The sequence below is a fragment of the Betta splendens genome, chromosome 17, assembly GCF_900634795.4.
Source record: "Betta splendens chromosome 17, fBetSpl5.4, whole genome shotgun sequence".
In the NCBI taxonomy this organism is placed as follows: domain Eukaryota; kingdom Metazoa; phylum Chordata; class Actinopteri; order Anabantiformes; family Osphronemidae; genus Betta; species Betta splendens.
In genome coordinates, this window is record NC_040897.2 from 13936015 (window position 1) to 13956502 (window position 20488).

Genomic DNA, 20488 nt, shown 5'->3' on the forward strand with positions numbered 1-20488 from the left:
CTGTTACTTCAAATCCGAATCTAATTTAGGTCACGATTTATCATCTGTCGTTGTTATTTTAGCATTCAGCAAATAAAAACAAAATCATCCGAACGTCAAGCAACTGGTTTTCCTGAATGCTGGTAAAATACAAGTAAAAAATCAAATAAATAACCAAGGAATAACATGTGGTTGTGATTATATCAGAGTAAAGGTTGATTTTCTTGCTCATTAATCAGCCGTCACAGGCTTTTGTTGTTTTCATCCACATCTTGTCTTAGTTGAACAGGAGCCGTTTAAATTTAAACCCGTGCTGGAAACTGCATAATTTAGTTTCGCTGTACGATTTATTCTGTTCATAAAAGTCCCACCTGTGACTTCACCGTCTTATGATTAGACCAGTAGCAGCCCCTTTGTGCAGCTTTCGTAGCTACTTTCCCTCAGCACATCATTATTTCCATTTCTCCAGCGTAACGTTTCATCTCCTCATCTGGAGCCACAAAAGGCCGACATCATCAGCATCGATGACGAATGGCCGTTTCAGACTTGTTTTTCCAAATATTGGTCATGTGCCTGTTTAGTGTTGAAATGTCAGAGCGGTGTCATGTGCTCAGGTTTAGTTAAGAAGCCGAGTCCAAGTTGCCCTCGCTGTGATGTGACGCGAGGCCCGTTTGAATACGTGATGTCACTGGACCGCGGAGCTCCCACTGAAGGCGGCCGCCGACTCGGTGGCACATTTCTCATTGTCCCCCGTAAACACAGCTGCCGGGACAAAGTCCGTTCCCCCGGCGTTCCGGCTCCGACTGCAGAACACCAAGCCCACCCGTTTCACACTGTCAAAGGGTTCAAGTTCAAGTGCTGGGAAGAATTTTGCGCTTGGGTGCCGTCTGAACACCTTGGCTCACACCATTACGCAACACTGCGTGCATCAGGCCCTTTCTGCCTGTTTGATGTGGCAGAGAGACGCGCTGTAGAGCAGCACGGGGCCCGGACGTAAAACTTTTACACTGACGTTTCATTGTTTTTCCATCACCCGGAAGACCTATTGTCAAATAGTCGTGAATGTGGAGATGGAAATGTTGTATAAATGTCTCAGCGCTTATGATTTCTTAATTGTGCTCCCTGAATCAGAAGCAGATGACTGGCAAGTGCTGGTCTGCTCACATGGGCCGTGTTCTGCCGGGCTGTGGGCTGTGGTCTTGTGGTCTGGGACCTGCGTTCACTAAAGCTCGAAAAGACCTGTGAAACCCGGGCTTCAACCGCAGGACGGAGCGCGAGGCGTTCGCTGTCCTCCGCAGGTCTTACTGTCTTAATAAACAAACAGACCAATTGTGATTGCGTTACCTTTAAGAGCTCCTATTGTGACGACGGGGCAGTAGTTAAGTGGTGCAAGCGCCAAAGGTGATTACAGGTCAACCAACAAAACAAGGCCTGGCTCCGCTCCCACGTTGACCCATTTCCCTTCCCGGCTTTAATAAGCGGAACGCTCACAGGTTCTCCCAGCGCGCTCGCTGTTAATTACTCCTTTTGTTTTTGCACCAATGCTCGCATCCATTCAGCAAATTGTATTGTAAATGTCAAACACGCACACTGGGTCAGAGCTTTTTACCCAGTTTCGTGTAAAGTTTTTGTCGACAGTGGCTTGGAAAAAAATCATCATTAGGACGATAATTACTGTGTGAATAATAATCATTTAATCATCAGAAGTTGAATCGGACACAATTGGAAGCACGACTTGAAATGAATTTATCTTTTCAGAGGGTGAGTTTTCACAAGAGATACTTGATCTGAGGATTGAAGGACAGACAGTTTGGACACAACAACTGCCTTTGTCTAGTTGTATGTTTGAGCCTTGAAAGTAATAGACAAAATTGTGTTTTCATATGTGAAGCCTGAACAGTCCTTTTCAATCTGAGGCAAAGCATTTATTCCCTTTTTAGAAATGGAGTTGAAATTAGAAACTGACATAAAGGGAAATATTCCTGTGAACTGTTTCTGTAGGCGTGTTCTTCGCCAACACTCATTTGAGATAATGGGCATTTGATTATGTTTTGGTAATGGCTCTTATGCAGCACAGCTTGTTTGGCTGGGAGACGTCCGTCTGGCCTGAGCCCTGAAACAGGCTGAAAACATTGGCTGAGATTCAGTGGGAAATCAGGGACTTTCCCTCGGTTTCTTGCTTTTTCGCACAGCTGCACCGACGCCGTCTTTCAGTCTGTGCATTAGGTTAAAGGTGAATGTTGAACTGCTTGGTGGGGTTCTTGTGTTAACATGCCTGGTGCATCAATCCCATCCCATCACCAAGCCCAGAGCGGTACTGTGTGAGCCACATCTGTCACCTGCCCATCGCAGCCTCCGCCTGCGCAGATGTGACATCCTTCCACCGCCCGGACGCTCTCTGTCCTCGCAGGAAACGCGCGCCTCCGTCTCCTCTGGGAAACCGAGAACGCTGTCATGACGACCCCGTGCGAAACCTGCGATATGAGGAGTGTAAATTTATTTACAGCAGCAGACAGATGCCCGTCCAGCAATCACAAGATGAATGTGGAGATTCGTCAGGGTCAGTGTGTGTAACATGGGCTGTAAATCTGCCTCACAGGGACATAACCCCTGTGTGTGTGTGTGTGTGTGTGTGTGTGTGTGTGTGTGTGTGTGTGTGTGTGTGTGTGTGTGTGTGTGTGTGTGTGTGTGTGTGTGTGTGTGTGTGTGTGTGTGTGTGTGTGTGTGTGTGTGTGTGTGTGGCTATTGTTTAGTCTTGTTGCTAGGAAACAGGGCAGTAACATTGTGGTGTAATCGTGGACATGGACACATCAGTCATTTGCCCAGACCATATAAGAAGGAGAAGCCGGGTCACCGCTGGGCCGAGGGGCCGGGTCCCGCTGGCGCTGACCTCCGCTCCCGTCTCCGCTCGCTTTGTCACCGCTCCCACACGTATTGGTCGGCGCTGGCGCCACGATCCGTTTCCAGCCCAAACAGTGGCGCCCGTCAAGTTCACAGAGCGTCCTCCTCGATTGTTTCCTGTCTTTGTTGGTCCACTTCCTCTCGGAGGTTATGAATGGACGCGGAGGTCCGGAGCGCTGCCGCTGTGCCGACACTTTTATGGAGCCAGAATTCTGGTGTGTGACCCGTGGCAAGACAGGAGGAAGAACACACATAGCTGCTAGTAAAAGTGTGTGGGGACTGTTAGTGAGCTTCATCCTAACTTATGATGCTTTAGCTGATGAATCCATTAGGATATTTACCATTATTGTTCCATTCTTATTCATTTAATCAATGCAATGCATCATTATTTTAAGGTGGAATTGTTTGCGTTCCTATTATAAACACAGTAGCTGCTGTTGGGCTTGTTATCGCAGACCTGTGCCCTCCGACGTCCTTCTGACTTACAGAAACCTGGCCCAAACCAGTTGCAGCAGCTCAGCGCAGCTCATGGATTCATTGTCTGTGACGTTGCTACTAAAACATGAAGTGTGTTTGAGAGCAAACACGGCCTCGTTCTCCTCCCAGCACATTAATCATGCCTTAGTTTGTCATCTGCCTCTATTTTTGACTTGCCCTCTTTGATTCCCTACGCTCCACAATCACTCTTTTTATTTGGTTTCAATTTGACTTTAAATATTTAATAGTTTTAATGCAGTTTTTAAAATTTTGTCTATTACTTTTATTTTTAATACGTTTCAGTTTGTTTTTTATAGTCCTGTTTTTTTAAAATAAGTATTTTGTTTGATTAAAATCTAGTTTCAGTTGTTTTCTTCATAAAATCATCAGGACTCAATCATTACCACAAATATAAAATATATAACTTTGAGACGCTCTCTCACCTGTGGATTTCAGCTTGTTTTTCCTTTCACAGAGGCAGGAGTTTAATCAAATCTCCTTCACGCTGTTTCACTCTTGTTGTTCCAGCTGAGTTTACAGGAGTTTACGAAACCTCACTGTGCAAAAGTTTATTACTTTCTCGTTTCTGTCCAGAAGTAGTTTAAAAGCAAGTGATTTGGCCGCATTATCCCATTTTTGCTGCCGTTCCTGGGTCTGTCCACAGATGTTTAATGGATTATGAACTTGCTGTGATTGAGCGTCATCTGTCTGGAAATTAAGTCTCGCGTCTCAGTGGATGTTTAGAGTTGTGCAGTGCCACAGGAAAACATGGAGAATAAAGCGGCTGTGTTTAAACGGCTGTTAGTTTGAATTGGCCCCAGCAAAAGTTAAATACAAACCAGCTTTGTGTACTTAGTGCTTGTGTTCTGTGGTCAATAAAAAATGCGTGAAATTGAAGAAAATACTTGACTTGTCTTCCGGGCCATAAAACTTAATTGTAGACCTTCGTACTACAAATTGTGGCCCGTTTAGCCTGATCTCCAGTAGTTTGCTTCGTCATCAGGAAGGAGGAGGAAGGAACGGGAGCGAATGCTCGTCTGCAGCTTTAAACCCAGACCCCTCTCTGCGCGCACACACACACACACACACACACACACACCGTGGGCCCTTTTCCTTTGAGCTGACTTAACCGCTCTGGCACTCGCGCTGCAGAGCTGCACCCTGCGAACCCTCGGCGTTCAGCCGCTGGAGCCGTTCCCATGGAATCCCAGACATTTCAGGCATCCGTTAAAGCTGGGCTGAAAGGCGTTTCTTCCTCTGCGCCGTCCGCGCTCGCGCTCCCCTCAGCCCTCGCTGCCGCTTCAGTCCCACCAGAAGTTAACGCAGCTGTGGCCCAAGTGTTGTTTTCTTGTTTTATCAGGGAAGAACCTTTGTGAGTCGGGTAAACAGTCCTGGTGTCGTCATGGCGATGTGTTGTACCTGTACCGATCCGGTAATGAGATCATTTCATCATTAAATGGGAGTTGATCAATTTTGTGGCATTAAGGAATGAGGCAGAAAAAAAATAGGAAATATTTGGAAATATAAAATTTTATTGAAATTGAATTTTATTTTTTATTTCTCGTTAGGTTTCAACAGTTTTGTGCAGATGTTCTGATGACGCACAATCAGTGAACCTTTTATAATGAACTTTACCCCAGAGTCTGAATTTACTTCCAGAGTTTATTCTTTCTCAAGTCCAGGAGCTATCATGGTTTTTACTATCAAGTAATTATTTTTAAGAACTTTATAGAACCATACACCGACTGAGTCAGTCTATAATTAAATAGATGAGATTTTTTTGCACTTTTGATTCCTTACTTCGTTTAGGTGCTTTATCTTTCCAGGGGTTTGGCCCTGCTGGAAAAACAAGCCATTAAAAGGACTTTTACCCCAGTAGAGGTTCCTGGACTGTAGTTTCTAGGAAGAGAGGCCATAACGCACACCTTCAAACAGAAACGCAGCGAGGAGTTTTCCCGTCTTCTTTTAATGGTCATTTTGTTGTGTTCGTGCTACGTTGCTCACGTTGCTAGTAGAAGTACAAAGATCAGCGGCAGTGACTACATTTGAGTTTTAAAAAAGACAAAGGACGTTGTGGTGCAGCATTAATGCCAGACATGGGGTCGAGGTCATAACAGGTAGTAAAACTCTCAAAACGTAGTTGTGATTATTTCCGTCTGACACTAAGCCCTGGAAGGAAATGAAGATTCAAGGCTATGGTGTGCGTCATTTGCCTGTCAAGTAGGCAGTGTAATTACCCATCAATGAGAGCACAGTGTGCATCATTTCTATTCAAGTCACGGATAAACTGGATATCCTGCCTCAGATGACGGCGGCAGCAGGACCACATTAAAAACAAAAAGTGCTTTTTCATGTTGTTTGTGTGTTTTTGTTCTATTAACGGAGGCCGGGGGCCGTTAATGAAAGTGTTTATGGTTCCTGTTGCTGGTTACCAGGAAAAATGAGACAAATAAACCCAAAGCATTAGGAGCTGCTTTTTGAAATCACCCCACAGTGTTAAACTTAGAACATGTGATTTTACCTTAATTATATTGACTCTGTTTAAAGGTTTGTTATTCATCAGGTGCATGAACATGAAAGTCTTTGAGCTTCTGCTTCCAAACAGACTGAAGTTGAATTTAAAGTAAAGAAAATTTTAAAACACCAACATTTAATTGACCTATGGTGGAGCAGTAATTTCAGCTTTATTCCCACTACGTGGTCCTCACCTCTTAATAATATAATGACTCATTCCCTAATCGTCTAATTAAATGTCGTCGTCCAGTGCAATGAGTAATTGGAGGCGCTTGTATGTTGCTCCCATCCGCACTATCCTTATTTGCTCCCAGTGGGGAAACTACATCACATCTGCTCCACACAGATGTGCAAGGAATCCAGGCAATGTGCAAGTTCTCTCGGAGGTTTGTTTTTTAAAGGTGTTGCACACCGAGTTACATGAGTGTTATGAAGGAACAAAGGGAAAGCAGCTCGGAGGTCGGGCCCGTGTTTGCTTTGAGAACATTCTGTCTCCTCTTCTGCTACTGTACAGCTGTAACATGCCGCCTGCCAGGTGGATAAACCTGCATGTTGTGGTCCTGACTCAGCAAACCACTTTAAACCGCCCCTGACGTGAAATAAGCGTGAAATAGATCTGATTGGACCCTGATAAAGCACTGGTTCCTCATTACGGACTGTAGAGTTTACTCTACAGAGTTTTAATAAGCGTAGCCAGGTTATACTGTTCATTTGTTCCCTAAGGAACGTTTGTACCAGCTCTTTGATGCTTTGCCGCATGCACAGACTCAGCCCTTAACACCAAACTTGCTGCAGCAAGTCCAACCGAACCAGATCATTCTGTGCAGCCTTTGGAAACCACAAACATCAATATTTAGTCCTGTTATCAAAGAGTGAATTTCCAAAGTGTTGGGTATCAACAGGTCTGTGAGTAGTTGCCAACGGTTGGCAATACTCAGCAGCTATTTTTTTCAAGTTGATTTATTCACTTGCTCAGCAGAAGGTTAATTTGGGTTATATTAAATATGAAAAAAAAGTGGTTTGAAGAATTGTATATAGTGCATTCCCTGTGTTTATGGTCTTTAATGAAATGATGGATTCCTCTAAAATGAACATCGTGGATCAAATTCATTTAATGGCGAATAATCTTTTTCTCTGTTTCTTTTCTTGCTGCCTTTTCTATTTTTTGCATGACCTCACTCTCCCGAAATATTCAGTCAGCTGTTGTGCAGGCACTGAGCGCCAAGCAATCCATGTCAAATCTGAAACATGAATCAATCGTCAAAGTTCCGCTATGCATTTAGCGGTTTCGTTGCTGTAGTTCCTCCGTGTTTTTTTGTGTGGGACGTTCGAAAGATCGCTTTTCAAATCGCTCTCTGTCGGTTCTTCCGTGGGATTCTTCTCTTCTAGGCCTTGAGCGAAACTTTCTTTCATAAGAAACTAAATACCGGCCTTGTCATGGCCGTGGAATTTTAATTACCATCCAGCGCACCGCCACGTTCCCACTTTCCTGGGGTTTAATATGATCTTGCGTATGCTGCTGTTTTATCACAGTAACCCAGAAAGGTTCACAATTATATTAGGGAGGTTTGTGACTAATGAGAAATACAGAGGTTGTTAGCGTTGGGGGGGGACTCAGACTTTTAGTTCTCCTCGCGTTACTCGTATAACTTTAACGTATAACGTATTTTTGCTTACATGCAGAAAAGCGAGTGGCTCTTTTGCAGGAGACGTGGATCCTTTCAGCCGCTGTGTTGTTGAAACTTGGTGTTGGCTGGAAGGCTGCACGGATCGTTTCTTCACCTCCCCTTTCCTAGTTGGCATCGCTCTTACGGGGTGTTTTCATCTCTGCCTTAGCGCTGGTTTGTTGTATTCCATTTTAGGCTTTGGATTAAGCGTGTCGTCGAGCCTGAAATGAATGATGCAGGGCAACAGGAGAAATGGCTCGTGCCCTTTTTTTTTACTGGAATCACTGCAGGAATAAGTAAAGCAAATGGGAAAAAATCCCCAAATATTAGAATAATTTCATAATTATACAAAAGGTCAACCCCCCCCTCACGTCCCCCGTTTTAGTTTATTCGTTAATGCTTTAAATCACTGTAGAAAAATGGTTAATAGTCCTCTGAAACCAGTTTTTATTAGGCTGCTTTTCTAGAAGGACGGCAACAGAATATTTAGAATGACTTAAAAATGAGCTGGAGTCGTCTGATGTGCAGATTTGGATCTGGGTGGAAATTTTTCAGCCGTTGCGGGGCCTCTGAAGCCAGTAAGAACTCCTAATGAGCGGCGGTCATGATGAGGCATGATCCGTCTCCTCGGGCGCTGAGCTGCTCAGCACAACACTAACATAACATGATTGTCTCAGCGCGAGTTTGAACCCATTACCACGCGGAGGACCACGTTCCTCCCAGCGAAGGCCTGGGACCGAGGGGGCGGCGTGCGTCCCTTCAGTCCATCAAAGATTTAAGTGTAAGCTGAAAATGATTCCGATCATTACTTTTGGTGGCGGCGGCGCGGCTCACTTTAGTTCGGCCCGGGCCTGTTACTATGTGGCCCGCATGCCTCCCAGCGCTGCTGCTCTCTGACTGGCTGGGAGGCGGCGGGGACGCGAAGGGTTAAACCGCGCGCCTGTCATCTTTGGAGACGGGAGAGGCCGTTTGAATGGCTAGCCTCCACGGCTAGCCAACACATTGGCTAAAGCCGAGGGTGGATCAGCTGCTGGACCTGTGCTCTGGCGCGGAGCCCCGCTGCAGGATCGGGAGTCGGCCGGCGCGAACAGCCGGGCTTTTGTGTGGAAACGTGCGTGTGTGCGCGAGGCGTTGAAGGGCAGCTTTGAGAGCAAACTTTAAAGAGGCGGAGGGAGAGGGGGAATTTTGTGCGTCCCGACCTCGCTGCAGCGGAGTAGATTGTTTAGGCTGAGGCTGACGCAGGTAAAAGGTGGTTATATCATTTGTTTTTCCAGCTCTGGGCCCCTTCGGCCTCTCAGCGTTTGCCATTCTCATATTGCTGCTGCCCCCCCCCCCCCCCTCCCCAGGCACTCGTCATGTGCTTAAAGAGCTTACCTCCGTTAGTGTAGGAGGACAGGGGGTCCGTGTTGTTTTGTTCTCTTAAGGGCTGATCTCATGACGCTAATGAAGCCGAGCGGTTCTGGACACATGCTCCCTGGATCACACTCGGCCATAGCTGGTTAACAGGAAGCTGTTATAACGCGTGACGAGAGTCACCGCGTCCTCAGAGCCCAAGCGCGGCACAGAACGTTTTCCTTTGCTGTCGGCGTGATTGAATTTGACTTCAGACCTGAGACTCAGCTCTTCCTGCTCCGTCCACAGGCCGACGGCGGTCGGTCTGCTGCGTTTGCCTCCGCCTGGCCTTCGTCGTGTACTCGCGCCTACACAACAGCAGCACACCTGTCAGTCCACAGGACCAAGTGTTATGTAACCCACCGACCTACACGCAGAGAAATGTGCATAAACCGCCGCGCTGCAGACGCGAATGCTCAGCAGAGCAGCAAATCTAAATGACCGATCATCATCGTTCGCTTCGTTGCGAACCATAAATCTGTTTCATTTTGGGCAACAGCTCTCTTGCACAACTCTGTTTTCCCTCCAATGCCAGTTTTTCTTTTGCCCTCCGTCTCAGTTGGTCATTTTGTCAGCGAGTGCAGGACCCCCTGCTGTTTGTGTTCAGTGAGCCTGTTGACCAATGGCAGATGGTCCTCTGCGCTGCTGACTAAAGACATCTGACCGCACGTTCTGTGGCTTCTCCAATAGAAGGGCACCGATTTAACCCCCCTCTGCCACTCGTTACTGCTGATCTATAACATGTACCATTCTCCCTCTTCCCACCTGCAGTGTGTCCTGTTCAGTGCAAACATCGAGCCTGCACCAGGGACGACCAGTGCTGCCACGACCAGTGCCTGGGCGGCTGCCTGAGGCCCAGCTCGGCCAGCCACTGCGTGGCCTGCCGCGGCCTCCAGCACGAGGGCAGCTGCGTGGAGCGCTGCCCCGAAAGCCACTTGGTCTTCAAAGGCTGGCGCTGCGTCTCCTCCTCCTTCTGCCAGGACCTTCACAACAAATGCAAGCGGGAGAAGGAGCACAGCAAAGGCACCGACTGCCACGAGTACGTGAGCCACAACGGCGCCTGCGTCCCCGAGTGCCCGTCGGGCTACACCACCGTCAACTCCTCCTCGTAAGTGGACACTCGAGTCGCTCCGATGGGCTCTTGATCCGAGGTTCTCGATGCACAGTCGAACACACAGCCACCGATGTTGGAAGAGATTCCAGGCTCTGTACACGCTTTTGGGTGTTTGGAGATATTCTTAATCTGTGTGCGTGTGTAATTTTCCTTTGGAGAATGCATGCTGCTAAAAACAGGCAACACACGCTGCTGTAATTTAACAGCAGATTGGATTGTTAATAAAAATATTTGGTATTGTGCAGTGCTGTAATCAGCTACATTCTTAGAAAGAAGATTAGGCTAAAATGCTGCTCGTAAACATATTGCGCTTTGTATTTTGGGACACTCATTCCTTATTATTTTGGAGCAGAGTCGGTAGCGTTACAGTAACAACATCTCCACCTGATCATTAATGATGAAGTTGAGGTTTTGTTCATGTTGTGTTTGCGCGGCACCATCATGTGGATCCCTGGGTTGAACCCAAGCATTGCTCTGGGTACGTGCAGACACACACCTTTGTGTGTGTGTGACAAAGAGACTGCAAGCAGCTAGGTCAAAGTGTTGCAAGGGAGTAGGAAGGATGACGCATTTATGGGTCTGATTTTGGGTCAGGTTGTTTTTTCTCTTCTCTTGTTTTTCTTCTATCTCGTGCTGCATAAAGTTGATGGTTGCATTTATTAACTGCAGGCAAATGAGTGTGTTTCCCTTTTTTCTTGGTATCTTGCATAGTTACGTTCAAGTAGACTTCCCCTACTACGGGAGGTGCTGACCTGCCTTTGGCCTTCATTGACTGATTTGTGCGGGTGTGGCTGGGAGCCCAGAGCCTCCAGGCAGTCTTAATCACTCGGCTCGGGCTGTGGTGGAAATCACAGCCTCAGCAGTTGTCTTGTTCCACTTGTTACGGACTAGTTGATTGTTTGAACACCTCAGTTGAAGGCAGGTTGCACCGTCTCCACGTGGCTGGATGCAGAGTGAGGGTCTGTGTTGCGTTGAGCTGCAGCCATCTGTCAGACAGCTATGACGGTGGCTGTGCTGTTTGTCATTTATTCATCCACCAAGGATAAATAAAGATTCAAATCCTCCGTGGGATTTAAATCTAAAGCAATTGGCTGCCGCTGACCTTTGGTGAACCCAGCTGTACTAATATCTCTCCACCTTTTCACTTTGCCTCCCTTTCTGTTCCCCTTATTGCTCATCTGTTCCCTTTGGCATCTGTCTCCCCTCATTGGCTCGAAGCTAATCCTGTGGAAATGAAAGTGCCGTGAGGATAAGCAGTGTTATGAGTGTCATAACACCACAGAGGACGGTGGAAAGTGCACATGTGGCACTGGAGAGGGAAAAGGTCACGATAGATCAGGGAAGTTCAGAAAAACATTGCCTGGAACCATCTTTTATAATATATTAGCAGCACTTTTAAAGGAGTATTCTTAGAGGGTTGGTTTAATGTCTTACACAACAATGCACCCCTCTGTTTTATATTTACTGTCTGTTTATGCAGAGCAATACAATACTTCCACTCTTATTATTAAAAACTCAGCTCAGCACCTTGTCACCTCTAAACCAGCCATCACAACAATACAAACCCAACCTGCAGACAGACGTATGACTCAACCTGCCTCCTGTCTACAGTCTCCTCAATCTGAAACCCTCAAAAACCATCCTCCACACCGCGCACTCCCCTCAAAGTGTCTGTGTGAATATGAGAAGGTGACGATGGCTGTTTACTTTGGATTTGACCTCATCAGAGTTTGCACTTGCCTCATTCTGAGTGTGGAGACTGTACAGGCAGCTTTTCAGGAAATGGGTTGATATGATTGGTACACAAAGCCGCGACCATATACCTGTCAGGGACGTGTTACGAAAACATTATGTAAACCAGGACATTTAGCTCCGTTGATAATGTGAAGAATTGAGGTCACTTCATGTTTAATTAATTCAGACTATTGTCTGTGTTGTTACGCATGAACTGCAGCTAAAAGCTGGATTAAAGCAACTAGAATCTATATTTTCCTGTCGCAACAAATCACATAACTCATTGTTTGCCGTGTTGAATGACGTGAATCACCAGACTTTAGCGTCTTTCGGGTCATTATTTTTCTGATGGTAGCTTTGATGCTTCGCCTCAGTGTCACTGCTGTCTGTGTTTTCAGCCGTTCCAGGCAGTGCCCCATTCAGTGAATTGGGTTAATGCTGACGCATCCTGCTGAATGTTTTGTCTAATAAGTGTGTTTTCGTCGTCCAGGCTCCAGTGCACTCCCTGCGCCGGGCTCTGTCCGAAGGTGTGCATGGGTCTGAAAACCGTGGACTCGGTCACGGCCGCCCAGGCTTTAAGAGGCTGCACTGTTCTCAATGGGAGTCTGGTCATCAACCTCCGTGGAGGAAGTGAGTATCAGTGATTGTTCAGTTGTTTTTGTCTCTATGTCTGAACCAGATGCAAGAAAATTGTAAAAGTTTTTTTCAACAGGCCAAACATTGACTGTCTGTAGCTTTTGTTTGTCAAAGAACGTTCAAGTGTGAGGCGTAGCTGCCAAAGAACATCTGTCTGGAGCACTGTGCAGCTTCAGAAGTCACTTTTAGCGCGTCCTTTGGTTTTCTGTAGACAACATCGCAGCTGAACTGGAGGCCAGCCTGGGCCAGCTGGAAGAGATCACTGGCTCCCTAACAGTGCGACGTTCCTACGCCCTGGTGTCCCTCTCGTTTTTCCGCAAACTGCGTGTTATTCGTGGAGAGGAACAGGAAGCCGGGTGAGACTGTAGCTCCTGAGCTCCTCATCTTCGCCGTCTCAGAGCCGTCTCCTGTAATTATGAGTTAAAAGCAGAAGGAGTGACCTTTTCAAAATGGTTTTCTGTGGTATCTTTCTTTTTGGATAGAGTTTCCCAAATGACATATGAGGCTTCATTCAAATGAGGTGGAAAACAGTTGTAGCACAGTAGCATTTACAGTAACAGAGCTGCCAGATGATGCTAATTATACACGACTCATGCACATCTCTATTCACGTTACATGTTTCATTATTTAACACAAGCTCCTCTGCCTCTCTAGGAATTACTCATTTTACGCCCTGGACAACCAGAACCTCCGGCAGCTGTGGGACTGGTCCAAGCACAAGCTCAACATTCTGCAGGGACGCATGTTTTTCCACTACAACTCCAAGCTCTGCATGTCTGAGATCCGCAAGATGGAGGAGGTCACAGGAACCAAAGACCGGGAGGTGAAGAACTACATCGCCTCCAAGACCAACGGAGACCAGGCCTCATGTAAGAACCCAGTCTCTACACATGCGTCGGGGGTTCCTATAGCAACAGGACACAGTCCATCAGATCATAATTATTGCTATGATAGTCATATCCTGTTCTCATATGTTTGCAGATGTCCTCTGGACGCTCTTTTACTGACATGGTTAGTAGGAACAGTCAGCAGAGCAAAGCACACAAAGTTGTTGAGCGTCATGTACAAAATGTTAATGATTATAGCCACATCCAGATAAGAACAGCAGGGTGACTGTGGTACAACACGAGTCTAGGAATAAACCTAGAGACTCCAGGCTGCTCAGGAAGGCAGTCAGCCACTTCTTCCAAGTGTTATGATGTTTAACTTTACAGAAGCCGGTTTTCCCAATTTATCTGCCAAACGTCTGTTTCATCACACAAACATGTTCATCACAGCAGCGGGTAATTATGAACACGCTTTACAAAATGCACAGCAGCTTTGCTTCAGTCCAAACTGTGCCATTAATGTGCAAGAGTGGGAAAGCTCATCAGTACCCGTCATCTGCCGGTGTTGTTGTAAAGCAGCACTGATATGTGTTTTGTTTACGATGTGTCATACTTAACACTGGATGTCGTTTTAAGCTTCATATTTCTACTGTGTAAAAGCTGGCAGCTGGAAGAACACGTGCTAAGATGCGTCCGGCTGTGTTCTTCTCTTCTAAGGGGAAGTTTTTGTTTTACACGTGTCCTTTTACACATTGACACACGCGACAAAGAAGAGGAAGAACACTTACTCTGTGCCTCACATTTCCTGCCGTCAGCACATTGCGTAATAGTCCACGCGTCTCTCTTCGCCTGAGCTCTCTGATGCATCTTGAATTCAGCAGCCACTTGAAGCTAGCTGAGGTGTCATCACGAGGCCCAAATGCGACAAGTAAATAGTCCGTGGCCAGTTTGGGGTTCAGAGGGCGATGACGACCCTGTCTGTTCAGTCCCTGATGTTCATGAGTTTGCTCCAGCCGTCCATTCACTTCTTCTTCGTTGTAGTTTTTTAATTTAATTAGCTAATGTGTGTTTCAGGTGAGAACCACGTGTTGAAGTTCACTCAGGTCCGAACCATGAGCGATAAAATAATGGTGAAGTGGGAAGCGTTCTGGCCTCCAGACTTCAGAGACCTGCTGGGCTTCATGGTGCTTTACAAAGAAGCGTAAGTGTCAGTCAGTCACACCAGACTTCGATCTCGGCTGGGCTAAATTGTCATATGTACGGTGTAGTTAAGAAAATGCTGAATAGAAACACATTCAGTGAGTTTCAACTCCTGCCTCAAAGGCAAACACCTGCAGAGACTTTGTGACAGCAGCTCAAAACAGATCAGATACGTTCGGAGAGCATCAGGGCTTTGCTGTCAAAATGACGAGCACATCTTCGTTCCCTGCTTTGAACCTCCCGCAGCCTCAGTAGTTTAGCTTAGCATAGCTCTGCCCTCCTACAGGTGTGGTGTTTGTTCAAAAGGTATTTTATTATTTATAACAGAATGTACCACCACTACACCATTTTTTTAATGAACTATTTTTACTGCTTTTTTCCGCACAATAGTCCTTTTCAGAACGTGACCGAGTTTGACGGGCAGGACGCCTGCGGCTCCAACAGCTGGGTCATCGCTGACGTGGACCCTCCGCGCCGAGCGACGGAAGGCGACAAAGAGCAGTTCGAACCGGGCCATCTCATCATGCCGCTGAAGCCCTGGACGCAGTACGCCATCATGGTGAAAACCCAGCTGTCGGCCTCCGACGAGCACCAGGTCCATGGAGCCAAGAGCAACATCATCTACGTTCGCACCAATGCCACCAGTAAGACTGCATTTGTATTTGATAGAAAAAGACAAACCCCAGTGAAGGACCTGCTGCATGTCACACCCTCTATGTCCCCATTGTTTCCTGTCCACCTGCTTTCTGTTCAATAATAAAATAATACTAATTATTTTTCACCAAAGGTATATAATATAATTATAATTAGATATTCTATTGGAAGAAATGGAAAAAACAATACATAATTCTCATATATTTCCATGTGGCCTTAATTGAACCTTTACGTGTCCAAGTTTATAAACTTCCAGCTGTTGAAAGGCACTTTAGATTTGACCAGAGTATTTTTAGGGCTGTTTGTTTCCTGCGGCGCTGCTATCTTTGACGGGCGGCTTCAGTGTCGGGCTGCTGCCACAACGTCCTCGGCGCAGGAACAGTGACGAGACCGACAGACGGCGCGGTTCGCCTGGAGTGCGACGACCTGCCACCAGAGCAGCGCGTCTGCATCAGCGTCTGCATCAGCGTCTGCATCAGCGTCTGCATCAGCGTCTGCAAATCGCCTCCTTATTTGCGCTCTATCAGCCACAGCGCGTCACATGCGGTGCGGATCGGCCCGTCGAGCGGCTCGCTTTTAAACTGCCTGGATTTCCTTCTCCATGACGCCTGGCACGCATTGACGTCCAGCCGTCTGGGTCACGGTGTGTCTGTTCTACCCAGCGCACCTCATCAGAAGGGCACAGCTGTCATTACAAATAAGCTGCTGCTGCGCAAACGTAGTCTGACAATGCAGCCAGGCCAGTGTGTCACACCGATAAAACGCTGTGACAACAGGCCGCTCGCTGTGACTCCTCTGGGTCCAAATCCAACATCCTCCTCTATTTTTAATTCCCATAACTTCATGCGATGACAGCTTGATCGCTGTCTCCTCGGTGTTCCTTCTCAGAGTTGTTCTGAGGCCGGAGACTCTTAAGATGTGAAAAAGTTTTCCATTTTGCCTCCCACTCAACAACTGACTCATATCTCGACTTAAGAGTCGCTGATTCACAATCAGATATGAGGTGATGCCAGTCAGGGCTCAGCGCTAGCTGGTAACCTCTTTTTCCATTTTCTATAAGCAAAAAGCACTAAACATGTTTTGGTGTGTTACAGATAAAAGACGCTGTCCTGAAACAGAGTAGGTGCTGTGGCTGCTAGAGTCAGTCTGGGTTTATTAATTCTCACCAACAACAAAGACTCACGGCAGTCTCAGTCCTGCATGCAAATCTCAGAATGACTCATGTTTCTCATGCTGCGTGCATTAGTGCTTCAAATGTGCGCTCACTACGCAGCAACAAATTAAAAACATCCACACCAGCGCTTATGTCAAGTGCCACATGAAGCAACACTGAGCACATGTCGCCACATAGGATGCAGATCATTTACATGTTACCACAAGCTGATGAGAGCGAAAACTGGTGTTTTTACATGAACGAGACCCAGAACAACACATGAAACGGTGTCAGTAACCTACAAGTGAATTTAAAGAGCACATCATGACTATATCAGTGAAATGTATGTATGAACGTACAAGGGTGGGGTCTAGGAATTATTACCTTTTGTTTGTTCTTTTGCCGTCATTAACCTGCAGCACTTGAAAATGATTCAAGACCACAGATCTGAGGGGAAAACCCAGGTCAGACAGATGTTTGTCACAGAGCAACACTCTTCCAGTAAATGAGTTTCATGAGTTAAAATGTGTCAGGTAATGTAAATCAGACTGAAGCATCACTTCTCCTTTTGCTATTTTAGATAAGAACCTAGTGCAGCATCATTTCCCCATATTTACACTGAGCAATGTCGAGGATTAAACCACATTTCATCTCTGAATTTATTAAATGTCTTAAACACTATCAGTTGTTTCTGCCGGTTAAATGTTCCTCCCTATTAATCAGCTTCCTCTGTTTTTGGTGATGTCTCCCCAGAACCCTCGGTTCCGCTGGACCCCATTTCCTCATCCAACTCTTCCTCCCAGATCATCCTCAAGTGGAAACCTCCCAATGACCCCAATGGCAACATCACCCACTACCTGGTCTTCTGCCAGCGCCAGCCTGAAGCCAGCGAGCTCTACAAGTTTGACTACTGTCAGAAGGGTGAGCCACATTGTTGATGCTTGTACTTCTGTTTTAGTGGTTTTGTATGTGATGCCAGCTCTGCATTGGACAAACACTATTGACAGTTGCTCTAAGTAATGGCTGTGTGATCTAGTTCTCATATTAGCATTTTACTAGGATTTGTAAATGCATACAAACCAATTATTCAGGGATGGATAAAACAATGGAATCTTGATCAACCATAGACGCACATGTAAAACAGACAACCTCAACCTTATTGTGGATATATTTAAGCCATGAACTGTGCAGAAATAAGGTAAAAGTATCATAATGTCCACATCAGAGTTCAGTTGTGAAAATGGGATGATTTCTACAACAGTCTCAGTTGTTGTGGTGGTGCTCAGCTGTGTGAAAGAAGAACTGGCTCCTACCATCACTGCTCAAAGCGTCCTCTTATAACCCCCCATCATTCCCTCACATCCAGATGGGAGATGGAAGTCTGTGGGGAGGTCATGTCACTCCAAATGTATGTCCACTAGAGAGGGTGAGAACCTGGGCGTGACAAAAGACAGACCTGCCCCACGGCCACGTGTGTCTGTGGATATTTGTGCACACTGCTTGTTGCACCTGACATCCCTTTCTCTCTGACTGATTGATTTGCTTCTTTGTTTTCCTCCGGCTCCCGCGTCTGCTTTTATAACGTCAGGGATGAAGTTACCCTCGCGGGTGCCCACTCAGGTGGACAACGACGAGGAGCAGAAGTGGAACCAGACGGAGGAGCAGGGCCAGGGGACGCGGTGCTGCGCCTGCCCCAAGACGGAAAAGGAGCTCAAGAAGGAAAAAGAGGATTCAGAGTACCGCAAAACCTTTGAGGATTACCTCCACAACGAAGTCTTTGAGATAAAGTAAGACAGGAGTGTTTGTGCCGTAGGATTCATAGTTGTTGTTCTCAATTATTCTTCCCGTCTTCATTCTCGCATGATGTAAAACTCTTTTAAAACTCTCTCCTGTTCAGACACTCGAGACAGCGACGCTCCGTGATGGGCATCGCCAACCGAACGCACCCCTTCCTCACCACCGCCCCAAGCCCGCCCATGGGCATGCCGTCCCCCGAGGATGAGGACAAGGAAACCTTCGAGAGCACCAAGACTGTGGTCACGGTCCACTCCAAGGAGTCCACGGTCATCTCCCACCTCCGCCATTTCACCAGCTACCAGATAGAGATCCACGCCTGCAACCACCCCACCGACCCGGCCCGCTGCAGCATGGCGGCGTATGTCAGCGCCCGCACCATGCCTGAAGGTACACTCCTTCACCCCTCATCAGCCAATATATGATTCATATAATAATAAACGGTGTACCTTTGTTCTCTGCAGACAAAGCTGATAACATTATGGGCCCCATTAGTCACAACGTTGTAGAAAGTACGGTGCATATTACATGGCAGGAACCTGAAGCCCCTAATGGCATGATCATCCTTTACGAGGTCAACTACAAAAGGCTGGGGGACTCTGAGGTAAAGAACACACACTCAAGTGTAGCCGTAGTGGTTTGGGTCTTTGTGTCAACACACGAGTGCACCACATCTTTACTCAAGACATTGTTATTAACTTTCTCATTAAGCCCAGTAGCCGAGCGCGTAATGAAAGACAGTTTAAATGAATTAAAATGCATCCATCTTAAAACAAGCCACACAGCACAGACAAATAAAAACGCAATACTCATTACTTGACCTGCATTTTCAAGTCATTTTGCCCATTCTACTTTAATAAGTAATTAAAGTTTTAGTTTCTATGGAGACTGGTCAACAAAACTTTTGTCTGATGCTGCAGAAGACAATAAGCAGCAGCTGGGACACAGAAGCATACGTGTCTCAGTTAGGGGTTATTGAGTGAAAACTGATGTGATCTAATCAAACAGTTGAACCATAATCTGTTAAAACATATTTTAAAATGTGCATTTTGTCCTGTTGTTTACGCTTTCGTGTTTTTCTTCTGAAGGAGTTGCACTACTGTGTGTCAAGGAAACTGTACAAAAGCAACCGTGGCTGCAGTCTGAAGGTGATGCATCCTGGGAACTATACCGTCAGAATCCGGGCCACATCACTCGCTGGGAACGGATCCTGGACCGAGCCCACATACTTCTACGTGCAGGATCCAAGTAAGTGTTCCTCTGCAACAAAGGCAAACAAAACTAGAACTTGATCCACCAGCAATTTAGGAAAACTCAATGACCCCTTTATTTTCGATGTGGTTCACTAATAAATGTCTTCTACAGCTGATCCTCTCTACATCGTAAAGATCATCATTGGCCCAGTCATCTGTTTTGTCCTGCTGTTTTTTGTGGCCTTGACCGGATTCGTCATGTTCAAAAAGAAGTATGCATGTTTTTTTCACACTATCCACTTATTATGGAATAGATTATGTGAAAGTAAATCCCTCTATGTTTTTTTTCACCTATCAGTCAAACTCAAGGTCCCAGTGGTCCCATTTACGCCTCGTCAAACCCAGAATATCTCAGCGCTAACGATGGTAGGTGAAGTGTTTTGAAGCAACTTTTAAGATGAGTTTTTCACTCTATGGAGTTTACGTAATCAGATTATGTCTTTTTTCAAAATTTGTTCCAGTGTACGAGGAGGACGAGTGGGAGGTTCCCAGAGACAAGATCCTCATTCTGAGAGAACTGGGTCAGGGGTCGTTCGGCATGGTCTACGAAGGCATCGCCAAAGACATTATCAAGGGCGAGGCAGAAACACGTGTGGCAGTGAAGACGGTGAACGAGTCAGCCAGCCTGAGGGAGAGAATCGAGTTCCTGAATGAGGCCTCCGTCATGAAGGCCTTCACCTGCCATCACGTGGTGAGCAGCGGTGACACCTCTATGGTTCCTGCGGACACGTCATTTGATCAAATCAGCCTAGAATGAGCCCTTGTTCTTTTCACCCAGGTACGTCTGCTGGGTGTTGTGTCCAAAGGCCAGCCCACGCTGGTGGTAATGGAGCTGATGACCCACGGAGACCTGAAGAGCTTCCTGCGCTCTCTGCGGCCTGATGCGGAGGTAAAGCGATTACACTGTCTGATGCAGTCGCAGTGACTGTGCAGTGTTTCGGTTCCCTTAGCAGTGACAGAGTACATGAACTGCATCACTGTTTACTGGCCCACAGCCTGACGTTTCCCTCCATCTGCTGCTTTCTCCTCAGACAGATTGTTGTGGAGATGTGTTCATTAGATCATTGTCTGTCTGGTCTAGTATGGATATATTGGATATATACAGTTTTATTATTAAGGTTTAATTTTAAGTATGATGATTACCTTTTGAATGTATAAACCTGATTATGCAGTAATGTGTTCTTAAGATGAAG

General features: G+C 46.4%; 1 protein-coding gene across 1 annotated transcript in view; it reads left to right on the forward strand.

Moving 5' to 3' along the window:
* Nucleotides 1–20488, forward strand: part of insra (insulin receptor a) — a 32061-nt gene that overhangs the window by 8906 nt on the left and 2667 nt on the right. Inside the window, exons 3-17 of the mRNA XM_029131023.3 lie at nt 9702–10038; nt 12269–12408; nt 12626–12770; nt 13069–13283; nt 14316–14442; nt 14832–15085; nt 17002–17169; nt 17837–18035; nt 18146–18432; nt 18507–18646; nt 19131–19290; nt 19408–19507; nt 19594–19661; nt 19757–19986; nt 20074–20184. Coding sequence (XP_028986856.1) covers nt 9702–10038; nt 12269–12408; nt 12626–12770; nt 13069–13283; nt 14316–14442; nt 14832–15085; nt 17002–17169; nt 17837–18035; nt 18146–18432; nt 18507–18646; nt 19131–19290; nt 19408–19507; nt 19594–19661; nt 19757–19986; nt 20074–20184 — 2681 coding nt within the window. The remainder of the gene's footprint in view (nt 1–9701; nt 10039–12268; nt 12409–12625; nt 12771–13068; nt 13284–14315; nt 14443–14831; nt 15086–17001; nt 17170–17836; nt 18036–18145; nt 18433–18506; nt 18647–19130; nt 19291–19407; nt 19508–19593; nt 19662–19756; nt 19987–20073; nt 20185–20488) is intronic.